Below are 23,113 nucleotides of genomic sequence, written 5' to 3'. Positions count from 1 at the left end.
CGTCAACTCCGCCGGGTTTGACGTAAAGCAAATAAAGCTTGTAGATTATATTTGCAATATAGTCTTCAGTGTACTCTTTCTTCGATGTCAAAGTAATAAAATAGGCTGATGTAATATGTTGATAGTTCTTTTGACGTCGTCATTGATAGTTCTCTTGATGTCATTTTGTAAAGGAAAAATGATGCAGTCGATGTTGATCTTCTTGTGATGGGTAATTTTTCTCTTGCGATGCATAACTCTTTTCTCGGGATGCATAAATTTTTTCCCCACGATACATAAATCTTTCTCTTATGATGCATAAATCTCTTTCCCGCGATGCATGACTTCTTTCTCTTGCAATGCATGAATCTCTTTCTCGCGATGCGTGAATCTTTCTCTTGCAATGCATGAATCTCTTTTCTCGCGATGCATGAATCTTCTCTTGCAATGCATAAATCTTTTTACGCGATGCATGAATCTTTTTCTCGCAATGCATGAATCTTCTCTTGCAATGCATGGATCTCTTCTTTCGCGATGCACGAATTTTATTTTATTTTTTTTTTATTTTTTTTTCTTGCGATGTATGAATTCTTTCCCCGCGATGCATGAATCTTCTCTTGCAATGCATGAATCTCTTTTCTCGCGATGCATGACTTTTCTCTTGCTATGCATGGTTTCTTCTTCTTGCTACGCATGAATCTCTTTCTCGTGATGCATGACTTATTTCTTTTGCAATGCATGATTTTTCTCTTGCAATGCATGAATCTTTTCCTTTGCAATGCATAATTCTTTCCCCGCGATGCATGAATCTCTTTCGCAATGCATGAATCTTCTCTTGCAATGCATGAATCTCTTTGATGACGCCGTCCCCGGTACCGAGCGAAGATAATTCTTCACCAAGCAACATAGGTGATCTTCTGGGGTATTTTTTGGGTGGCGGTATCGTCTCAATCGATAATATAAATAAAAATGACTCTCGGAGGAGTGGTATCATCTCATTTGACAATACGATATAAATGATTCTCCGGGTAGTGCTATCGTCTCAACTGACAATATAAATAAAAATGAGCCTCGGAGTAGTGGTATTATCTCATTTGACAATACGATATAAATGACTCTCCGGGTAGTGATATCGTCTCAATCGACAATATAAATAAAAATGACCCTTGGAGGAGTGGTATCATCTCATTTGACAATACGATATAAATGACTCTCCGGGTAGTGTCATCGTCTCAACTGACAATATAAATAGAAATGAGCCTCGGAGTAGTGGTATTATCTCATTTGACAATACGATATAAATGACTCTCCGGGTAGTGATATTGTCTCAATCGACAATATAAATAAAATAACCCTCGGAGTAGTGGTATTATCTCATTTGACAAAACTATATAAATAACATTCAGGGTAGGAATATTAGCGTATCTGATAATATAACGCAGATAAATGTCTTTCAGGTATCTCTAGTTGTTGGGAAATAATAATATTGCTCTCTTTGTGGTTTTCATTTGTTCCATCTCCGAACATAATTGCATGTTCATTATGGACTTCGCCTTGGTGGGAGTTTGAATGAAATAATGCCTTTGACTTCTCCACATTTATTGAATGGAGGAGTATGTTGGTCTTGAGGTAAACCTATAAACCTGTATCCACAGAAAAATTGTTAGTTTAAGAGTGAACTGATCTGTGTCGATCTCTTCGATTGTTTGCTCCTCGTCTCGCTATCTCCAGTTGATATCTCCGATCTCCCGCTTCTTGATAGATAAGACAAAACTTTTTTATGCGAAAATAATTAAAACATAAAAGAAAAGTTTTTAAGAAAAAATAGATTTTCACAAGTAATGTTTTTGAAAAGGTCACTGCCAAGTGTCATGTCACGTCAAGCTTTAGCGAACGTCTTTGAAGTTGGTGTTTTGAGATTTGTCTGGTTACTTGCTGGGAAGTATTCAAAGCTGTTCCAAACTGCCGATGAGCCTGTTGAAATTTTGAGGCCATCCTCAAAATTTCTGTCCCAGTTAACTGTCTTGGCTTATCCTTAACCGTTGGCGAGCAAATCACGGAATTTTTGAGATATTCTCAAAAATTCTGTCCCAGTTGCAAATCTCAAAGTGACTTTAGTTTTGACTTTGTTGGAAAGATCTTTTCCTTGAGAATTTTTGAGTCTCTCTCAAAAATTCTGTCTCAGTTTCCATTGTAAAGAGAAATAGAAATCCTTACGGGAAATATGACCGAGCCCTTGTGGCGCCTACGTATCCCGTTGAGGCAGGAATCAGGTCAAACGTAGTTCCCCTCAAGGATTAGCAAAAATAAGAATTTTACAAAGAAATTGACCGAGGCCGCCTACGTATCTCATTATTGAGAATTCAGGTCGAACGTAGTTCAAGTACAGGGAAAGATTCTAAATAATGCGATTACAAGCAAGTAGAACGATTGCACAGAAATAACAGAAATACAAGCTGAAGTTTCACACATAATATCTCTTGACAGCATCTGAGTTGATTGGCTTCGGCCATTCAGTGCCATCCATCTCCGACAGGATTAAGGCACCTCCAGATAATACTTTGCGGACCATGTAGGGTCCTTGCCAATTTGGTGCAAATTTCCCTTTGTACTCATCCTGATGAGGGAAAATGCGTTTGAGGACCAACTGACCAACCTCAAACATTCTGGCTCTTACTTTCTTGTGGAAAACACGAATCATTCTCTGTCGATATAGTTGTCCATGACAAACAGCAACCATTCTCTTCTCATCAATTAATGTTAACTGATCAATCCGCTTGCGAACCCATTCAGCATCACTCAACTCAGCTTCTTGGATGATTCTTAATGAAGGTATTTCAACTTCTGCAGGTATAACTGTTTCTGTTCCATATACCAGAAAATATGGAGTAGCTCCAACAGATGTTCTGACAGTCGTTCGGTAACCCAACAAAGCATATGGCAACATCTCGTGCCAACCTCTGCGATTATCAATCATTTTTCTCAAAATCTTCTTTATGTTCTTGTTGGCGGCTTCTAAGGCTCCATTCATTTGGGGATGATAGGCAGTTGAGTTTCGGTGAGTAATCTTGAACTGTTCACATATCTCTCTCATCAAGTGACTGTTAAGATTCGCTCCATTATCAGTAATGATGGATTCTGGTACTCCAAACCTACATATCAGGTTGTTCCGAACAAAATCAGCTACAACTTTCTTGGTCACCGACTTGTACGAAGCTGCTTCCACCCACTTGGTGAAGTAGTCAATAGCAACCAAAATGAATCTGTGTCCGTTAGAGGCGGCTGGCTCTATCGGACCAATGACATCCATGCCCCAAGCTACAAATGGCCAAGGTGAACTCATGGCGTTGAGTTCGTGAGGTGGCACCCGAATCAAATCTCCATGCACCTGACATTTGTGACATTTCTGCACAAACTTACAGCAATCATGCTCCATAGTCATCCAAAAATATCCGGCTCGGAGGATCTTCCTTGCTAAAGTGAGCCCATTCATGTGAGTACCACAAACTCCGGCATGTATTTGTTCTAGAAGCTTTGCAGCTTCACTAGCATCAACACATCTGAGAAGACCTAAATCTGGAGTCCTCCTATAAAGGATTTCCCCGCTTGCGAAGAAATTGAGGGCCATACGACGTATCGACTTCTTTTGGTTGAACGTCGCATTCTCAGGATAAGTCCCGTCCTCTAAATATTTCTTGATGTCAAAATACCAAGGCAAACCATCTGGTTCCGCTTCGACGTGTGAACAATGAACAGGTTGTTCTTTTACCTCTATATCCACTGGATCAATATAACTTGTATCTGGATGCTTAATCATTGACGCGATGGTGGCAAGAGCATCTGCCAACTCATTTTGTGTCCTGGGAGTGTGTCTGAACTCAATCTTGCGAAATCTCTTGCACAACTTCTGTATATACCGCACATACGGTGTGATCTTTGGGTTTTTCACGGCCCATTCCCCTTGAACCTGATGAATCAGCAAATCTGAATCTCCAATAACCAGCAACTCGTGAACATTCATATCAATCGCCATCTTCAGACCGAGGATACAAGCTTCATACTCAGCCATGTTGTTCGTGCATTCAAATCGGAGTTTAGCCGCCATAGGATAGTGCTGACCGGTTTCTGACACTAAGACCGCTCCAATTCCTTTCCCTTGATGATTCGCCGCTCCATCAAAGAACACTCTCCAACCCGGGTACACTTCAGAAATATCCTCACCAACAAACGAAACTTCCTCATCGGGAAAATAAGTCTTGAGCGGTTTATACTCTTCATCAACTGGATTCTCTGCAAGATGATCAGCCAAGGCTTGCGCCTTCATCGCCTTCTGGGTCACGTACACGATGTCAAATTCACTCAAAAGCATTTGCCATTTAGCCAACTTCCCGGTCGGCATTGCTTTCTGGAAAATATACCTCAATGGGTCCATCCTGGAAATAAGATATGTGGTATAAGAAGACAAATACTGTCTCAACTTTTGAGCGATCCAAGTCAAAGCACAACATGTTCTCTCCAAAAGAGTGTAACGAGCCTCATACGGAGTGAACTTTTTGCTCAAATAATAAATGGCTCGCTCTTTCCTCCCAGTTTCATCATGCTGACCAAGCACGCATCCCAATGCATTATCTGAGACAGACAAATATAGCAATAACGGACTCCCCTCTCGCGGAGGGACCAACACCGGCGGATTGGACAAATAGTTCTTGATGGCATCAAAAGCAGTTTGACATTCTTCGGTCCACTTGGTCGAGGCATCTTTTTTCAATAACTTAAAGATGGGCTCACACACCACTGTGGATTGAGCTATAAACCGACTGATGTAGTTCAACCTTCCCAAAAAACTCATCACCTCTTTCTTGGTCTTTGGAGGAGGTAATTCTTGGATCGCCTTGATCTTGGAAGGGTCAAGCTCAATGCCCCTCCTGCTGACTATAAATCCCAACAATTTGCCAGCTGGCACTCCAAAAGCACATTTGGCGGGATTTAACTTCAAATTATATCGGCGTAGACGATCAAAGAATTTCCTCAAGTGAGTCAAGTGATCTGAACTCTCGCGGGACTTGATTATGACATCATCTACATACACCTCGATCTCCTTGTGAATCATATCATGAAAAATGGTCGTCATAGCCCTCATGTAAGTAGCACCGGCATTTTTGAGACCAAAAGGCATCACCCGATAATGATATACACCCCAAGGTGTGATGAAAGCTGTCTTTTCTGCATCTTCTTCATCCATCAAGATCTGGTGGTAACCCGCATAACAATCCACAAATGACTGCATCTCATGCTTAGCACAGTTATCAATGAGAATCTGAATATTTGGTAATGGAAAATTATCTTTTGGGCTAGCTTTGTTGAGATCTCTGTAATCAACACAAATTCTTATTTTTCCGTCTTTCTTGGCAACCGGAACAACATTAGCTAACCAAGTCGGATATTGCGTCACTTCCACTACTTGGGACTCGATCTGCTTTGTAATCTCCTCTTTGATCTTCAAACTCAACTCAGGCTTGAACTTCCGAGTCTTTTGTTTTACTGGACTGAAATCTGGGTTGATCGGCAACTTGTGGGACACCATATTTGTGCTCAGCCCTGGCATGTCTTTATAAGACCAGGCAAATACATCAATGTACTCCCTAAGCAAGCGAACCAGGTCTCTTCTTTGAGCTTCTATCAGATGGACACTGATTCTTACTTCTTTAACACATTCCTCATCTCCGAGATTCACAGTTTCGGTTTCTTCCAAATTTGGCTTGTGTTGATTTTCGAATTGTCGAAACTCTTCAGCAATATGTTCAGGAACCTCATTTTCTTCTTCATGTTCCTCACACTCATCATCACCTGCCTCATTTTGTTCACTCGGTTCATGACATGACACGACATTGGCAGGTTTTAAATTAATATTACTGAAATCATAAACAAACAAAGTTAGGAAAGTAAAATATAAACAGATAAGTAAACAAACAAATTTGATAAAAGAGGCTTTTCATTTGAATTGAAAGACAAGCACAAACTTTGGCCATGGCCGAGGGCCATTTTGCCTTTGAAACACCACAAGGGAATTTAAAAACTTCAAACAAATAAAACTGCATAAAAGGTGGGTCTCGGGCCTCTTCCGGACTACCACCGATTTTAAAATAAACAAAGACACATGTCTTTCTACCCAGATGAGCGGGAATTCAGGAGTGGTGTGGAGGTCCAGTTCTGCAATTGCTCTTCAGGTTCTGCATCACGGATGCCTGATGTCCCAGCCTCTTCCTCGATGACCGCATCAATCTCCTCAAAAAGGCCACAGATTCCTTCTCCGAGACCATCATCATTGACATATCCTCGCACCGGAAATGATTGGTACAGATGAGGAATTGGCCTGGCCAATGCTTGACCAACATTCTTGTTCTTCATCTCCGCTTCATCATCTGTTGGGACATATCCCAAACCAAACTTTGCTCCTTTGGTGGGAATTTGGATAGGCTCGACGATTCCTTGGAAATGCTTCCCCAATCCAAAACCTGGTTCGAAACCATTCTGGAGCATAACAGTAGCAATCATCTTGTACACGGCAGGCATAGGAGATTGTGGAGCCAAGTCATCACCGGTGGCATTTACCAGCTCCACCGTGTAGAAATCACAACCTCGAGAGACATCATCAACGATCGGTGCATACCCATTGGAATGACTCCCTTCACCATAAATGACTAATTCCTTGTCCTTCCAAACAAACTTCATTAGTTGGTGAAGGGTAGAAGACACAGCCCCAGCCATATGAATAAACGGTCTTCCTAAAAGCAAGTTGTAACTGGTGTTGATATCCAACACCTGGAATTCCACATTAAAATCCGCAGGACCCACCTGAATGTCCAAGTTCACCGCACCCAATGTGTCTCTTTGCACTCCATCAAAGGCCCTCACATTGACTTGGTTCTGGTGAAGCTTTCCCATGTCGAATTTCAGCTGCCTCAGAGTCGAAAGTGGGCAAATATTAAGACCGGATCCATCATCGACCAAGACGCGATTAATTATCTTATCTCGACACATACAGGTGACGTGTAGAGCTTTGTTGTGCATCCTCCCTTCAAAGGGCAGCTCTTCATCACAAAAACTGATTCGATGTCCTCGAATAACTTGGTTTATCATGGCTGCTAGATTGTCGTTGTTGGTTCCTACGGGCACATAAGTGTCATCCAAAGCCTTCATCAACGCTTGCCTATGCAGTTGTGAGCTCATCAACAAAGCCCATACAGAAATCTGAGCTGGTGTCTTTTCCAAATGCTTCACAATTGAATAATCTTTCGGCTGCATCTTTCTCCAGAACTCCTCGGCTTCAGCTTCACTGATCGGCCTTTTTGCTTGGTCCTTCTTCTGCTCCCCTTGGGCTAATTCTTCTGGTGTGTAGCACCTGCCGGATCTGGTCATACCCTGGGTAACAGCTGTTTCAATCACAAACTTTGGTTGGGTAAGAGTTTCCCGTGGCACCAAGGCAACAACCTTCTCGGGTGTCAGAATCACAAACTTTTTCTTCTCTCTAATGCTCAACGAGGCTACAGCCCTTTCTAGTTCATCAGGAACAACTGAAACTATTGCCTTTGACACACACCAATCGTCATCTGTCTCTATCATATTGATAGTGACGCCTCCATGATTTGGCAAAGGATTACTGTTGACATTGGGCGCGACCGTCTGAAGAGAGACCACATTCTGATCGATCAGGTCTTGGATTTTATGTTTCAGGTTGATACAGTCCTCGGTATCATGTCCAACACTGTTGGAGTGATACGCGCACCTCTGGTCGGGTCTGTAAAACTTTGAGCTAGTATCAACCGGCTTGGGCCCACTGGATGAATATATCCTGCCGCGTTAATCGCTCAAACAACTTTGTTCGTCTTTCAATAAGCGGAGTGAAAATTCTAGCAGGCTTCTTCTCGAATCTAGGGCGGGGGGGATCGTAATTTCCTTGTTGCGGAGGAGGCATCTGGCGATAATTTGGAGCGTTTGGACGGGGGGCTTGATATCTGGGATATGAATTGGTTTGGTAATTTGGTTGTGGAGCTTGGTAGTTCGGGGGGGTATTTTGGTAAAGTGGAGTTGGGGTTTGGTACGTCGGGGGAGGTGTTTGGTAATTTGTCTGAACATTGGCACAGTTTGGGGCGACGTTCCGATAGTGATGAGGTGGAGTTTGGTAAATTGGAGGGGGAGTATTTTGATAACTGGGAGGAGGGGTATTTTGGTAACTGGGGGGAGGGGTATTTTGGTAATCAACCTGTGCATAACATGCTGGGTACGAACTCGGTGAAGGTCGGGGACGACCTTGGTATGATGATGATTTCCTTGGGGTCTTCTTCCCCTCATAATAGATAGAGGACACATCCTCTCTTTTCTTCTTCAACAAGCCCGAAGATCCGGGCGAGGCAGCAACACGGGCAATCTTCCCGGTTCTCAACCCATCCTCGATAGTCTCACCTACCTTGACTATCTCAGCAAATTTTGCTCCAACGAGCAACATAATTCTGTCATAATATTCGGGCTCCTGCACCCGCACAAACACTTCAACAATTTCCTTTTCTGACATAGGAGGTCTAACTCTAGCTGCCTCTTTTCGCCATCTATATGCAAATTCCCTGTAGCTTTCGGTCGGCTTCTGCTTCATCTTCTCCAAGGAGTAACGATCAGGAACGATCTCCACATTGTAGGCGAATCGTTCGATGAAGTCCTTAGCCAGAGCATTCCAGCTAGACCACTGTTTCGTTTCATGAGACGTAAACCATTCTAGAGCCTCTCCGTTCAAACTTCGGCTAAAAAGCCGCATTAACAAAGCTTCGTCTCTCCCAACTCCCACGAGTTGGTCACAGTAGGCCCTCAGGTGCGCTAAGGGGTTCCCTGTTCCTCCAAAGATGTCGAATTTCGGCACCTTGAACCCTTCAGGGAGGTCCAGATTCGGATGAATGCATAGGTCTTCATAACTCAACCCGGCAACCTCAGGAATGCAATTCAACTCCTTTATGGCTTTTCTAATTTCCTCCTTCATATCTATCTTGGCGGTCTCTTCCTTTGACCTCCACTCTCTCTCCCTCTCCTCATAGTGGTCGAGCTCCGAACCATGGGGATCATGCTCGTTGGGAACTGGTATTTGGAAAACGGGTTTTTGCGGTAGTGGTGGAGCGATAGAAGGACTCTGGCCATTTAAAGGGGCGTGATAGTTTTGGGGATAAGTCTGGGGGTTGGTGTACAGGTTTTGGTGAGGGAGGGAAGTGCGTGGGTTATTAGCGTTTTGGCCATGGGGGGGCAGACTAGTTTGGTGGTTTGCATTAGGGGGAAGGAGTGGTGCTTGGAGGTTGGTATTTTGAGGAGGGGGTGGTGTTTGATAAGAAGCTGAGGCGTAATGGGGGTTTTGAGTGGTAAGGTCGATGACGGAGGGATTATGAGCAGGGCTTGAAGATGGGTTTTGAGCCTGTTCCACGTTAGGAGGGGGAATTTGAGCTGGAGGTCTTCCGTCTGGTTGAGTGTTGACAGCAAAAATCGGAGGAGGCAAATCTTGTCTTTTCTGCATCTCGACCCTCATCTCAGCAATTTGTTGCATCAACTGCAGGATCAGTTCATTCTGATCAGCAAGGGCGGGCTGAGACACCACGACATCAGTAAGGCCAGGTTCTTCGTTGTTATCACTCATTGTTGTTTTTCCCTTTTGTGAATTTTGGCCGGGAAAGGAATCTGTAGGCCCTTTTGATCTGGTAAAATAGGGATGATCGGCCAGTGTATCAACACAGATCAGTTCTAACTACCTGTAGGGAAAAACAACTCAAAGGCAAATATGTCAGTATTAGTTCTGGATGAATAATGCAAGATATCACATAGAAAGCAGATAAACACATAAAAGCTGCTTCGTTTGAGGACACGTTAACCCACGAATAATGGGACTGACTTTTGAACAAGCAGGAATTTGCTCATTTTATTTTGAGGCTAGTGACTTAGAAAGGTTAAATTGCGTTGAGCGAAGGTCTTCTTGCCGCATCTTCTGGCATCTGTTGATCTAAACTCAATGTTTCCTTGCAGAATGAAAGAGGGGGAAAAGAAAATTTTGAAAAGATAGGGGCCGGGCCTTGAAAGGCTGCCTACGTATCTCCCAAGGAGAATTCAGGCCCTACGTAGTTCGAATACAAAGGAAATTTTCATTTTCATTCATTCATTTCTGGTGATTACAAGGATAGTGAAAGACAGATAATAAAGCTCCTAAGAGATAGATGGTGCCTTCACCGAAGCTTCTTCCTCTGACTGTTGTATTAGCCACGGGGGTTAAACTCGTATGTTTCGGGGGCGGTTTCCTCATTCTCTTCTTTCCACCGTCCCTTGAAAGGAGGTCTATAGACAATTTCCTCCCCAGTATCTTCTTCAGTAGCTTCAGGTCTAGCGCCTCTGGGATCACTGTTGGTGGCCTCTTGGCTGAAGAAAGAGTGTTTTCCACGTGGCTTCTGAAGCATCACGGTTATCTCTTTGAGGGCATCTCGCTTCTTCCACACGTCAGTTGTCTCTTCATCTATAACAGCACATTTTGTCATCTTTGCTGCCAACTCCGCGTCTAGTGCCGCATTTGTTGCTCGTGCGATCGCGGTGGCAAACTCCACTTTTATTCTTTTTTCTCTAGTTTCTTAGATCTCTTGCCTGAGCTGCTGCAATTTCGTCCTCAAATCCTCTTCGGTTAGCTCTATGTCGATACGCTTGCCTCTTTCCATCTTGGCAGCAATTTCACCTTTCCTGAGATGATAGAGTAATATTTTAGGATTTGGTATTGGGATTTTATTTCTGGCTGAGAAACTCAAGACTCATGGAATTTTGGTCGGACATTTTAGTAGTGACTTGTATTTGATATTGTAGGAATTTTTATTTTTATTTTTTGGAAATTTTTGAAAAGGAGTGGGCTAAGGATGTCCTCATTCAAAGCAACGTACCACATAAACAGTTAAAGCACACAAGTAAACAGACAAATATCGCATCCTAAACATACATGTGACCCTTTTGTGCCAAGGGTAGGCCTAGCGAATTGAAGGATGTATATATCTTTTTAAGCCAATTCATTATCCCCAAAATATTTCATTAATAGCATTCAAAAATGTTTGACAAACATAAAATTGGGGAAAAGAGTTCGAAAAAAAATAAATTACAAGACAAAGTACAAATAAAGCAGTCCCACGCAGGGGATGATAACTAACTCCAAGCTCATCCTGATCTTTCACCAAGTCTGCTCCTCTTGGCTATGCTGACCTCTTCCCACATAGCATATCTGTTCGCCCATAGGTGATCTCTTGCCAACCGACCCCCTTCTTGATGTCTGAACCTTTCGACCGACTGAATCTGTTGCTCCATGTTATCATCTAGTTCTGACATGCATTGCCTGGCTCTTCGTAACTCTTGCTTCAACTGAGCTATGACTTTGGCGTCCTCTGAATGTCGGCGTTGATGGTCCAACTCATTCTTGTCATACTTCTCTTGGAGTCGATGAAGTCGAATTTGATGTTTGGCCCCAACATCTGCAATAATATGGGGAACATTTGGACCAGGCTCAATAGTTCCGGCGAGGCTCTTCTTCAACCATTCTTTGTAATCCTTAGAACATTCTGGACGAAATCTGTTTGGTACCGGCTCACCCAATACCCTTCGGGTTTTCCATGTTCTACGTATGTCTTCAGCATAAGAGACTCGTCCATTTTCATGATCGGTTGCAAATTTCTTCATGTGCGCAATTTGGGGAATCTCCTGTTTCCCTCCCAGTTGTCTAAGGACTCGACCGGGAGCATATGGTCTAGTCCCTCTTAACCCGGCAAGTATCAAGTAAGGGGTCTTTTCCGCTCGAATCACCATTTGTTTTGTCACCACTAGACTTTCTATCGACCACTGCACATTTTCCTCTCTTAGCCCTTGAAGTCTTGGATACCAGAATTTTAAACCTCCTGTTTTGTTGCAATGATTATGGTACATCCACCAATCATGACCTGCAAATTGATCCGATCGTCTCAACGGATCTGGTTCTTCTGGATTATGTGCTTTGATCAAGTGTCTCATCATCCACCACTGAAGTATCAGGTTGCATCCCTGAAAGAAACGCTCTCCGCTTTGACACTTGTCCAAAGCCCTATAAATGTCGGCCAAAATCATGGGTGCCAAAGTGTAGTACTTAGTTGTTGACCCGTAGCCTACTCCATAAAAAATAGCATGAGTAACCATTACTACACTTGGATGGATGGTGTAGTTTGGTCCTTGGGGAAACACCATTGTCCCAAGTAGACATATCGCAAAAGCGAGGGGGCGTGTTTCCTTCCATTTTTCTTCCGAAACAAACTCTTCTTTGAACTTCTCGTAAGCTCTTGCACGTCCAAATCGATAATACAACTTTCAAAGTGGAATGTTTGGCCCAGGCAGCTTGTCCATCCAATCAGCTTTGACGAGTGACAACTTTTCTTTAATTTCAGCAAAATCCCATGTTTTTGGGAAAATGAGATCTGTATCGGGTTGGAACCTTCTTTTGTTGCACATGCCAACACTTTCATAACTTGCCATGACTTCTTCAATAGTCGGCGTCATTTCCACTTCCCCGAATCGAAATACCATATTGTCGCTGTCCCAAAACTTTACCATTGTCCCAATTAAACCGGGCCAAGCCACCATTTCCATCAATGACGGGAGATTGCCTATGTGTCTTTGAACTTTTCTCTTGTCCCCATTGTTCATGAACTTCCACCAAACTTGGAGATATGGGTCAGGTATGGTCACCATTCGGGTTCTCAGAGGCTCATGTACTGGATTCATTCTACAAAAAAAAAAAAAAAAAATAGATAAAGGTAAGTTTCCCCCGCCCCCATTAGATAATTGATTTGTTTTAAAAATGCATATACATCCTTCAATTAACACATAAATATGATTGTCTCTTTATTGGCAAGATGGGCCAAATAGACACAAGGTGGGCTTCTAATGGGCCTAACACGCCTTGGGTGTTGGGTCAACTTAGTTCAAAATGCGCTAAAAGTTGGGATTTGGTTTCGCTCTACGCTAGTTGACTAAGAGTGGCTTTTGAGAGACTGGGAACCCAAGTGGACAACTTAGGCTGGAATTCACGACAACCATTGGACGCATGACGAACCAATAAATTGTCGATCATTCCGGAAAAGGGTTGAGTATAAAAAAGTCCGGTTGCGGTTCCGCAAAACCATCCTTTAATATACTATTCATACAAAAGAAGATGCCATGAAATGCGATGACAGTTATAGCAGTTAAAACATGTTAAGCACAAATGAACAGTTTCAACAATTAATAACAATTAATCAAATAAGTCAAATCTTATGGTTAGAACTTAATTAAATCCCCAGCAGAGTCGCCATTCCTGTTTTATTTAAAAATATATGTAAAAGGAAAAATGACTTAGTTTTCGAAAAACCGATTAAACTTGTGGTTTAAGAGAAATCGAGTTTCCAAAAGAACAGAGTCGCCACTTAATTTTTTAGTAAAAAATCAAGAAAAAATACTTACGATTTTCAAAAGATTTAAACAGATAAAATCAATTGAAAACGGGTTCGAAGTTCAATATACATTCCGAGAAGGTGTTAGACCCTCGGAATGCCCGCTAACTTGCGGTTGACCGGCGATTTGACTAAAAGTGATTTTTTGACTAACTTTGAAATTTTAACTAAATAAAAGAACTCATTTATATTAACTATATTTTTTATTTTATTTTATATATATATATATATATATATATATATATATTATTTTTTAAAAAATTGACTTAGTAAGAAAACTAATTTATTTTGAAATTTTAACTTAGTAAGAAAAATAATTTATTTTAACTTATTTATTTATTACCATTATTATTTTTATCACTTTATTTATTTTAAGAGGGAATGGACTAAAGGGGAATTTTCAAAAGGGGAAATAACTTAAGTGACAAGACAAATAAAGTTAAAGCTAAGTATAAAACAAAATACTTTAATTTACATATATATATAAATGAAATGGCCATCTTGAGGATTTTAATTAAATTAAACCATAAGAGTAAATAAAATGTTAGCCAATCAACAAAATAAATAATAAGGGAGGGAAAGAAAATATCAAATTTGGGCTTTGGCCCAACCTGTCCTAAGTCTAAAAGAGGAATGCCAAAATAATGGGCTTTGACCCATATTGATTAAGATGAAATGCTGATCATTTCATTAGGCTTTTGGGCCCGTTTTGGCTTGGACCTGCTGTAGCAAATAGACTTTGGGCTTTAGCCCATTTCTCCTCTGAAAATCTGCATACGTACTGAGTGTATATTCATGTATATGGACTGTATACCGGCCTGTTTTCATGTATAACATCCCACACACTGAATGTATACAACCTGTTCCACCTCTCCAACACCTGTGATTCTTCTTTTAACCACATGTACGCTGCTCTTTGACCTGTATATAGCGTATATTGTTGTATACCAGTGTATACAGTTGTATATAACGGGTATACAACTCCTTTTTGAGGTCTGGGAGGCTTGCATTAGCTTCTCTTACACCCTCGAACACCAAAGACCGACTCGATACTCGGAAATGCAGGGAGATGATGAAAAAGAGTCCAAATTGGACTCCATATGAATTCGCATGGTACAAAAAATAAGATAAAATTAGCACCTAAAAATAAATATAGAATAACAATGTGTCTAAAACAAATTACTACAGCAGCTTCCAAGTTAAAGTATGTCAAACAAAATTGTTTTGATCCATTAATGAAGATTTAAGAAAAGGGGTAGTGAATCCACAAATAATGTGCAAAATTACTAGAGTTGCTCATGCATGAACTACTGTTTTCAAACAAATTTAACAAAAAGGGAAGCCAACTCTCACATTGCTCACAAGTTATTTGTCATATAATGCAGAATACGATGGCAGATAACACCATACTAGCAAAATTCCTTTAGCAATAAGCAATTAAAGTGAGCAAACTCATAAGTAAAAGGAACAAGAGGCTGCCAGGCCTAAAATAAACTAGACACCCATATTAACACTTAAACAAAAGCACATATGTAAGTTAAAATTTAAATACCCAATTATTATCCTTTGCCCAAGAAATCACACAGATAGGAGAATCAACCAAAATACACTCAAGTAAAGAACAATTACAGGAAATCATGCTTCAGAATGAATTGCAAATGGAATAGATTTAGTAATATAAATAAGGAAAGAAACAGAGCAAACAAACAGATAGATTGAAGCTCAAACCAATATAAAACTTAATATGTATGAATTAGAGACATATTATGATCTGCGACTAGAATCTAAGCCATAGGCAGCTCATATTTCAGACAAAGCAAGCCAAGAACCAATTTAAGATCATAACAAAAACAAAGATTTAAACACAAGCTGAGATACACAGTACTTTACGCATTCAGAACCTCAAACGAGTCAACTAGTGACTATAAGCGGCTATCAGAAACCATATTCAATTATTTTGCAGAAAATTATACAAAGTGTTAGATCGAAAACAAATGATATCCAAAGCATCTTAACTATGAATAACACATTGAAGCAAAAATAGAAAAAATGGAAATATCACCTTATTCCGGGCAGCGACTGGGACAAGAAACGAGCGGAGGAGACAACGAGCTTCTTCCAACACCACACACAAAACTCCGAGAGCTCCGACAAGCAACAAGAATGTCTCGAAAAAAGATATCGACGCTTGAATACACTCTATAACACTTGATTTCTTAAGTCTGTATTTTTGTTTTAAAAAAAAAATCTATGTATCTTTGCTTTTTCAGGACTCCAAATTTTCAACAAAAAAATCTTCCAATTCCCCCCCCAAAAAAATCCCCCTCTTATCCCTTTCAACAGTTGACCATATATAGGAGGGCAATAGGGTTCGGAAATGGGGGGAAAACGGATCCAAATTTGGACAAAAGGAGGCCAAATTCAAATTCAAACTTCAAAATTTCTTTCACCAAATTAGGCGAACACCTTTTTCTTGCAATTTTCACCCCATTCCGGAAGAGGAAAGGGGGCAGACGCATGCTCTGTCCCGCTGTTGCGTGTGTCAACGCGTTTGGGACCGTTGCTGTACGTTTTCTGGTCACTTTTGGCGTGAAGGAGAAGGGTAACAGGGGCCAGCGTACTGTTGTCCTCACTGTATTGTTTGGACTGTTGTATTGTATTGTTACTGATCTGCTTGGGCCGGGTAAAGGGGAAAATGGGCTGAAAAAAATAAAAAAAAAAGGGTCGGTTGGTGTATGTTATGGTGGGTATTGTATGTTGGTGGGCTGGGAAATTGAGGGGAAGTTGGAGTGGGTCGTGTGGGCTGCTGACAGACAAGTAAAAAGGCCCAAATTTGGTCTTTGGATGAGTTTAAATTGAGGTTAGAAAATGGGTATGTTTGTAATAAACATAGCCAAGTGTATTACAAAATTAGCCTAAAATTGAATGTTATGTAGTGAATTTGGCTAAATTTCAAATAAGATGAATTAATATAATTAATTTAGGAGCTTCTCAATCTTAACGAAATAAAGTAATTAATTCGATAATAATATAATTAATTTAAACATGAACTAATCAATTCAAAATCGTAATTATGATTTAAATTAAACTAAGTTAGTAAAACACTTAGTTAAAAGAAATAAAAATCTTTTGATATGATTTTCAAATATTTATAAAATATACTAATTAGACACATAATTATATAATATTTAACTTAATTATAAACTAACTAATTAACTCAAAATTGTAAACTATTAGATAACTAAACAAACTAATCAAATATCTAATTAAACAAAATCTTTTTGAGACGATTTTCCAATATTTATAAAATACACTAATTATATACATAATTGTATAAAAGACATATTATTATTTAAAAATTATAACAAGTGACAAACTATTCGAAACAACTTGCAAATTATTCTATTATATTTTTTTTTTTGAAATTTCTAAAATTAATTACTTTAAATCATTTGAAAATTAAGAAGCTCGAGATTAATTGTTATCGGGGAGGGTCAAAATTAGGTGTCAACACCAAGGACACCAATCCTTCCCTTTCATTCACCATTTCTTTTTTTATACATGTTCCTAGGTATTATACCTATGTTTCCTAGTTGTTTCCAACACTCCAAGGTACTTCCAAAAGTCAAGTAAAACTACAAGTCAAGTGAAGTTAGTTTCCAAGTCAAGTGAAGTTAGTTTCCAATTCAAGTGAAGTTAGTTTCCAAGTCAAGTGAAGTCAAGCTTAGAAGTAAGTAAGTCAAAGCAAGTCTTTAAGGTTTTCCAAGAGTCTTCATTGAGCGTTTTAACTTCATTCTAAGGCTCAAGTTCCATGTTAAGTTAAGAGTTTCATGTTAAGTTAAGAGTTTCACATCAAGCCAAGAGTTCAAGTAAAGTAAAGAGTTTAAAGTTGAGTTCTTTTCTCAAAGTTATTAGGGAACTATGTATTCCCAAAGAAGTTTTAAAGAAATGTTTTTACATTTAAACAAGGTTGGAAACTGAGATTTCCAAAAAGCCTTCGGGCTAGTTTTTGAGTAATTATCTCATATCAGCAGGAAGAAATATGTTTTAAAAACATAAGAGCCAGTACATTTTTGGGAGTAGTATCGAGCACCGAATTGGGGGAGCGTTCAAAGAACCCACAGCCCCCATAGAACCATGTTAGCCACCATGGGTAGAAAAGGATCATACTTTTTAGATGAATCCTTTTCAGATTAGACTAGTGGATCCATTAGGCAGTTCAGGTCTTATACCTTTGGCCGGGTATAAGATGCTCTGGCAGCGTGAGGTCGATCGCTGTATCATCACTATAGCTCTTATGTGATGGTTGTCGGTTAGAGAAACTCCCACAGCAGTTATTGTATTTTTCATACACAGAGATTATTGTATTTTTTATATACATCAGTTCATTGTATTTTTATACACATTTCAGGCTTATTGTATCCTTGTATACACACAGAGTTCATAGCATGTTTTAAGCAATCTTTCTTTATATCGCACTTGTTTTAAATTGCCTTATATTGAAAGAAGTCAGTCAGGTTGAGTTCAGTTATTCAAGAGTCGAGTATCCTTGAGTTAAGTATCTTTGAGTTAAGTATATATCTTGAGTTAAGTACATATCCTTGAGTTGAGTATCTATCTTGAGTTGAGTATCTATCTTTGAGTTGAGTATATATCTTTGAGTTGAGTATCTGTCTCTGAGTCCAGTATCTATCTTCTGAGTTGAGTAAGTTTGAGTAGTTTTGAGTATTCCTTGAGTTGAGAAAGTTTGAAAAGAGGTAAGTTATTCAATTTATTCCAGTTTTTCTTCTAGCCTATGTTGTTTAGCTTTCCAGCTTACATACTCGTACATTCCACGTACTGAGCCATTTGGCCTGCATCTTTTTATGATGCAGACACAGGTATTCAGGATCATCAACAGGAGATTCGTTGATACATCCGGGAGTTCCAGTTAGCTATGACAAGCCTCTTTGCTTCCGGAGGATTTCATTTACCTTTCAGTTGTATCAGTTGTTAGGAGGTCGTGGGTCTTGTCCCGGCTTCCATCTTTATCAGTTAGAGGCTTCATAGATAGACAATAGAGTTTCAGAAGTCTCTTCATTTATTTTGTTAAATGTTTTGAAGACTAAAGTTGCCTTTTATGGCGAGTTGTATATATATTCTATTGTACAGAGTTTTCTCTTGAGTTAAAGATTTATAAAGTTGAGTTTATAAACTCTTATTCAGTTTTAAGCTCTTGTATGCTTAAGTTAGTATTCCTCTTGGAGTCAGCCAGGATGAGGGTTCGCTTGGGGACCAGCAATGGTCTTCGAGTGCCGGCCACGTCCAGGGTGTAGGCTCGAGGCGTGACATTACGAGTCTCAGGTCAGGATCAGAGTCAATTCCAGTTTAGATGTCGGGTCTCGGATCAGGGACGGGGTTAGATCTCGGGTCAGGATTCAAGGTCGAATTTTGGACTGGGTGTTGGGATCGATTTCTGAGTCAGGCGTCGGGGTGCGGTTTTAAGTCGGGTGTCGGAGGTGGATTTCAAGTCGAGAGTCAAGGTTTGGTACCAAGCCAAATGTTGGGTTTAGGTCCCGTGTCGGGTGTTGAGATCGGGTGCCGAGGTTGGATTTCGATTTGGAAGCCGGGTCCCGAACTAGGTGCTAGGACTGGGTCCCAGATCAAATTTTAGGATCGAGTCTCAGTAGGCTATCGATGTTAGGGTTAGGATCGGTTCCAGATCAAATGTCGGGTTTTGAGTCAGAAGTCGGGGTCAGATCCTGAATATATAGGGTGTTGGGTTCAAATCTTGGATCGATCGTCGGGGTTGTGTCCAAATTCGAATGTTGGGGTCGAGTCACAGTTTTAATATCAGCCCCGGGTTGGGAGTCAGGATCAGGTCCCGAGTCAAGTTTTGGGCTCAGATCCTGGATCATCATCAAGATCATGTCCAAATTCGAATGTCGAGGTTGGGTTAAAGATTGGATCCCAATTTGAATGTCAGGTCCCAAAATTGAAAGTCGAGGTTAGGTCCTAAGTCAAAATTCCTGATTAGATTTCGGATCGTTCATCGAGATTGTATCCCGATTCGAGTGTTAGGATCGAGGTCGGATTCCAATTCTAAAAAAACATTTTCCTTCATACCGAACATACTCTATAATTAAATAGGAATATGTATACTATTTTGTTCAAAGTTCTTTTAATGTGACAACTCGAGTGGATTCATTACTCACTTTTGTTTAGCCTTAATTCCAAAAAATACTTTTGTTTAGCCACATAGGACACATGGGTCTATTTGTTCAATTTTATACAAGCTTAAATGTTTACTTGTGCGCGCACTCAAAGTCAAAGAAAATAAATATCTATTAAAACCAAGTTAAAAACACGTTTATGTATTGTGTCATAGTTTTAACATGCAACTACTTTAACATCATTCCTAATGAATTCGAAATGAATTAATTAAGGATGTCAAGTTACGATAAATTAATGAAAACAAATTGGATTCCATTTCTGAATCGACAAGTTGATTTAAAGAAAGAAATTGAGATGTCAAACGTGTATGCAGTCAAAATATTTAATACTTTCTCACACTAATAATATTTGTTATTCCTTTCTAATCCTAGATAATCTTAAAACTTAAATAGGTACTCTTTTTTCTCATTCATATTCAACTAATTAGGTTTTAACCATAGATTAATAATAAAGGGTTGAAATATATGTTGTGGAAAGAGATGAGAAATGAACTTAATATGGATATCGAAAAGGGCAAAGACTATTGACCTAATTTGACCTTTTTAAAGTTTCACATGCTTGTGGAATTCTAGGGTTTTAAATTTTAATGTATTTCGTATTATTTGAATGTGAAGGTTTAAATTAACTGGATTGTTTCAGAGGACAGAAAAATTAAGATGTGAACTAAAAAAGTATTGCCAAAAAAGAAGTTAGGACTCGACTTGGGACCTCCCTTTGAAGTGATGTAGCTTCTAAATACCTCCATAACATGAAATTAAAGTTGTAAAACCCCAAAAAATTCTACTAATTAAAACGACCTTAATACAAATTTAAGATGCTTAAGAGAGGGGTCTAAAGTAACCTTGAAATACGTGTGGATCCAGCGAGCGTTAATAGTAGCAATAGGGATGTGTTTGGACTCAACTATATCACAAGGCATAAGTTATATAGTCAGGCGTATAACTTTCTCGTGGTAAGTTTTTTGTTGTGAAGGTGCTTGTTGGAGGTAAGGTCCATGTCCCCCTCCAATTTTATACACATTTTGGATTAATGGACATGGTAGGAGTCAAGCCTAACCTTTCACATCAATGGCGGCTCACAAGCAATTGGTGATGGTTTTGAAAGAAAAAAAAAGGTAAGGATTTATGGTGCATTTATGATGTTATAACATCAATAAAATGTGAATATAGGTTGATCCTTAGTCCTTAATTGAACTTAGTGTGTGATGTCATTGATTCATTTTCTACACTATTTTGAAAGAGACGTATATAGTGCCCAAATGATCACACAAATATATTTCCCATTGTCCTAATAAGAGTTTACATTTGTAATATGTGATGATAAAAGTTGGTGATTTTCCACAATGAAGGGTCCAAATCAAGTTACTTATATCATTATCTGCATTCTTTTTTTTTATCCACTTTACATTCGGATAAAATCTTTCTATATATTATATTTGGCCATTGTGAGTATGTCAAATGTACAAGCACGATGGTGGATCAATTAGCAATTTGAACATCAAATCTTCAATTTTAAATAACAAAATGATTGAGGTTTTGTTCAACGTACCTTCCCTTTCGTACTGAATTAGTCGTTAATTTTATTATAAAAATTATTTATTAACACAATAATATAATTATGGTTGATCGATCTAGCAACATAAGCCTTTTCTATTCTAGTTGAAGATCCACACTTTTAGGTCTTTCAATATGTATTTGCTTATTTGTATGTTCCGTGTCTTATCTCATTGATATATCATGTTCGGTGTATAGTATTTTAGTCCGTATTAAGTTAATTGTTGAAACTTTTTTCATAGTTCACAATAAGTGAATTATTCAAAGTCTAAGAAAATTATTGAGACTTTTTTTTATATTTACCCTTCATTTAATGAAATTTTTAATTTTTCTATGAGACTTACCTGGGAATAATCAAAAGGATGATAGTAAAAAATAAACTTTAAATTATGTCCTTCAATATTTTTCATAAGAAATGTGTCCTACCTTAATAATTCACTTAATATGAACACGGGAGAATAATACTCTTTAATCTTTACATTTAATGTGGCTATCTTAAGAAAACACTAATTACCACTCTTGGTAAGTATACTCTTGAAATGAGTGATTGACTAGTGCCTTAGCTTGTTGACTATTTTACTAGTTAAGTTTCTTTTATTTTTCTTTATTTTCAATTGAGATGATTTATAATCACATGAATAGTTATGATTTTCATTTGAAATCACAAAAAATAAAAATGAAGAAAATAATTAAAATTTGTGCCAACTCGATCAAATCTTCACATAATTTTTCTTTTTTTTACAAAAAGAAAAGAAAAACGAAACCAACATGTAGATTTCACATCAAAAAGACCAAAGGACATTACAAAAAATTAATAATGACTTCTTGTCCAAATATTTGTATAAATTGTGACAAAAAAAATATAAGCTGAGCAGCCCCATGTGACAAATATGATTTCATTACAACTTGGCAAGGAAATATCCTTTTCTTGTTTAAGTTTTATGGGCATGACGATAACAAATGATGTTTCTTTGCCTACGCTTAATTTGCTCAATTGACAAGTTGGTGAACGAAAATATTTTATTAATAAATTTAAAAGATTCTGAAATCTCACCGTTCTTTCTATATATTGAGAATAACAAGCAATATTAATATTTATAATAATAAGAAATCAAATAAAACTAGGATTAAAAAATTTATTTCAATATAAATTAGGACAAATAAATTATAATTAGACATTAATTAAATATTAAATAACAAATACTAAACAACCTAAGATTACTGTTTCAATTTTGAATTATTTTTCAAAGACTTGATAATAGGAATAGCTGCTCCTTAATCATTTTAATTGTTTCTTTTGTGGTCAAAACATCCAGCACGAGCTACTTCTGAACATTCTTTTCTTCTTTTTCATTTCATACTCAACTTACTAGGTTAATTTTGACCATAAATATCATCATCCAATAATATGATTCATGTTTTTTTTTTTTAAAATCTCTCACTTTGTAAAGCATTATATTCAACCATTTCCTCTAAAGTGGGTGATGGAAATGACATGATATATATTCTTTTTTCTTAATTACAAGTATGTAAATATATAATATATATTCAACCTTATGAAAAAAAAAAAAAAACTATTGCTCCATAATAGAAAGTGCTTTATTCTTTAGCCTACCCGTGGATTAATTAGTGTGTTGTTTATATCGGAAAAGGTCCGATCGGGGCAGAGTTAGGTGGGGTTCGTGGGCTCGGTCGAACCCACCAATTTTTCTGTAGATCCTATATTTATATAAGAAAATTAAATAATATATATACATGCATATTAACTTGTGAACCCCAAGGAAGGGGCGGTAGAAATGTTTTTCACACTAGTGGTGTGGGTTCAAAAACCGTCTTAAAATTTAGGACCCCAAACTTTTA

General features: G+C 38.6%; 1 protein-coding gene across 1 annotated transcript; it reads right to left on the bottom strand.

The window, feature by feature from the left end:
- Positions 1-6,144: 6,144 nt before the first annotated feature.
- Positions 6,145-7,602, bottom strand: LOC125814805 (uncharacterized). The gene has a single exon (XM_049494249.1). It carries the CDS (start codon positions 7,600-7,602, stop codon positions 6,145-6,147), a length of 1,458 nt encoding a protein of 485 aa, XP_049350206.1.
- Between the last annotated feature and the right edge of the window lie 15,511 nt (positions 7,603-23,113).

The sequence above is a fragment of the Solanum verrucosum genome, unplaced genomic scaffold (genome assembly GCF_900185275.1).
Source record: "Solanum verrucosum unplaced genomic scaffold, falcon-dt-bn FXZP01000351.1, whole genome shotgun sequence".
NCBI classification, from domain to species: domain Eukaryota; kingdom Viridiplantae; phylum Streptophyta; class Magnoliopsida; order Solanales; family Solanaceae; genus Solanum; species Solanum verrucosum.
This window is presented reverse-complemented; position numbering and strand designations above follow the sequence as displayed.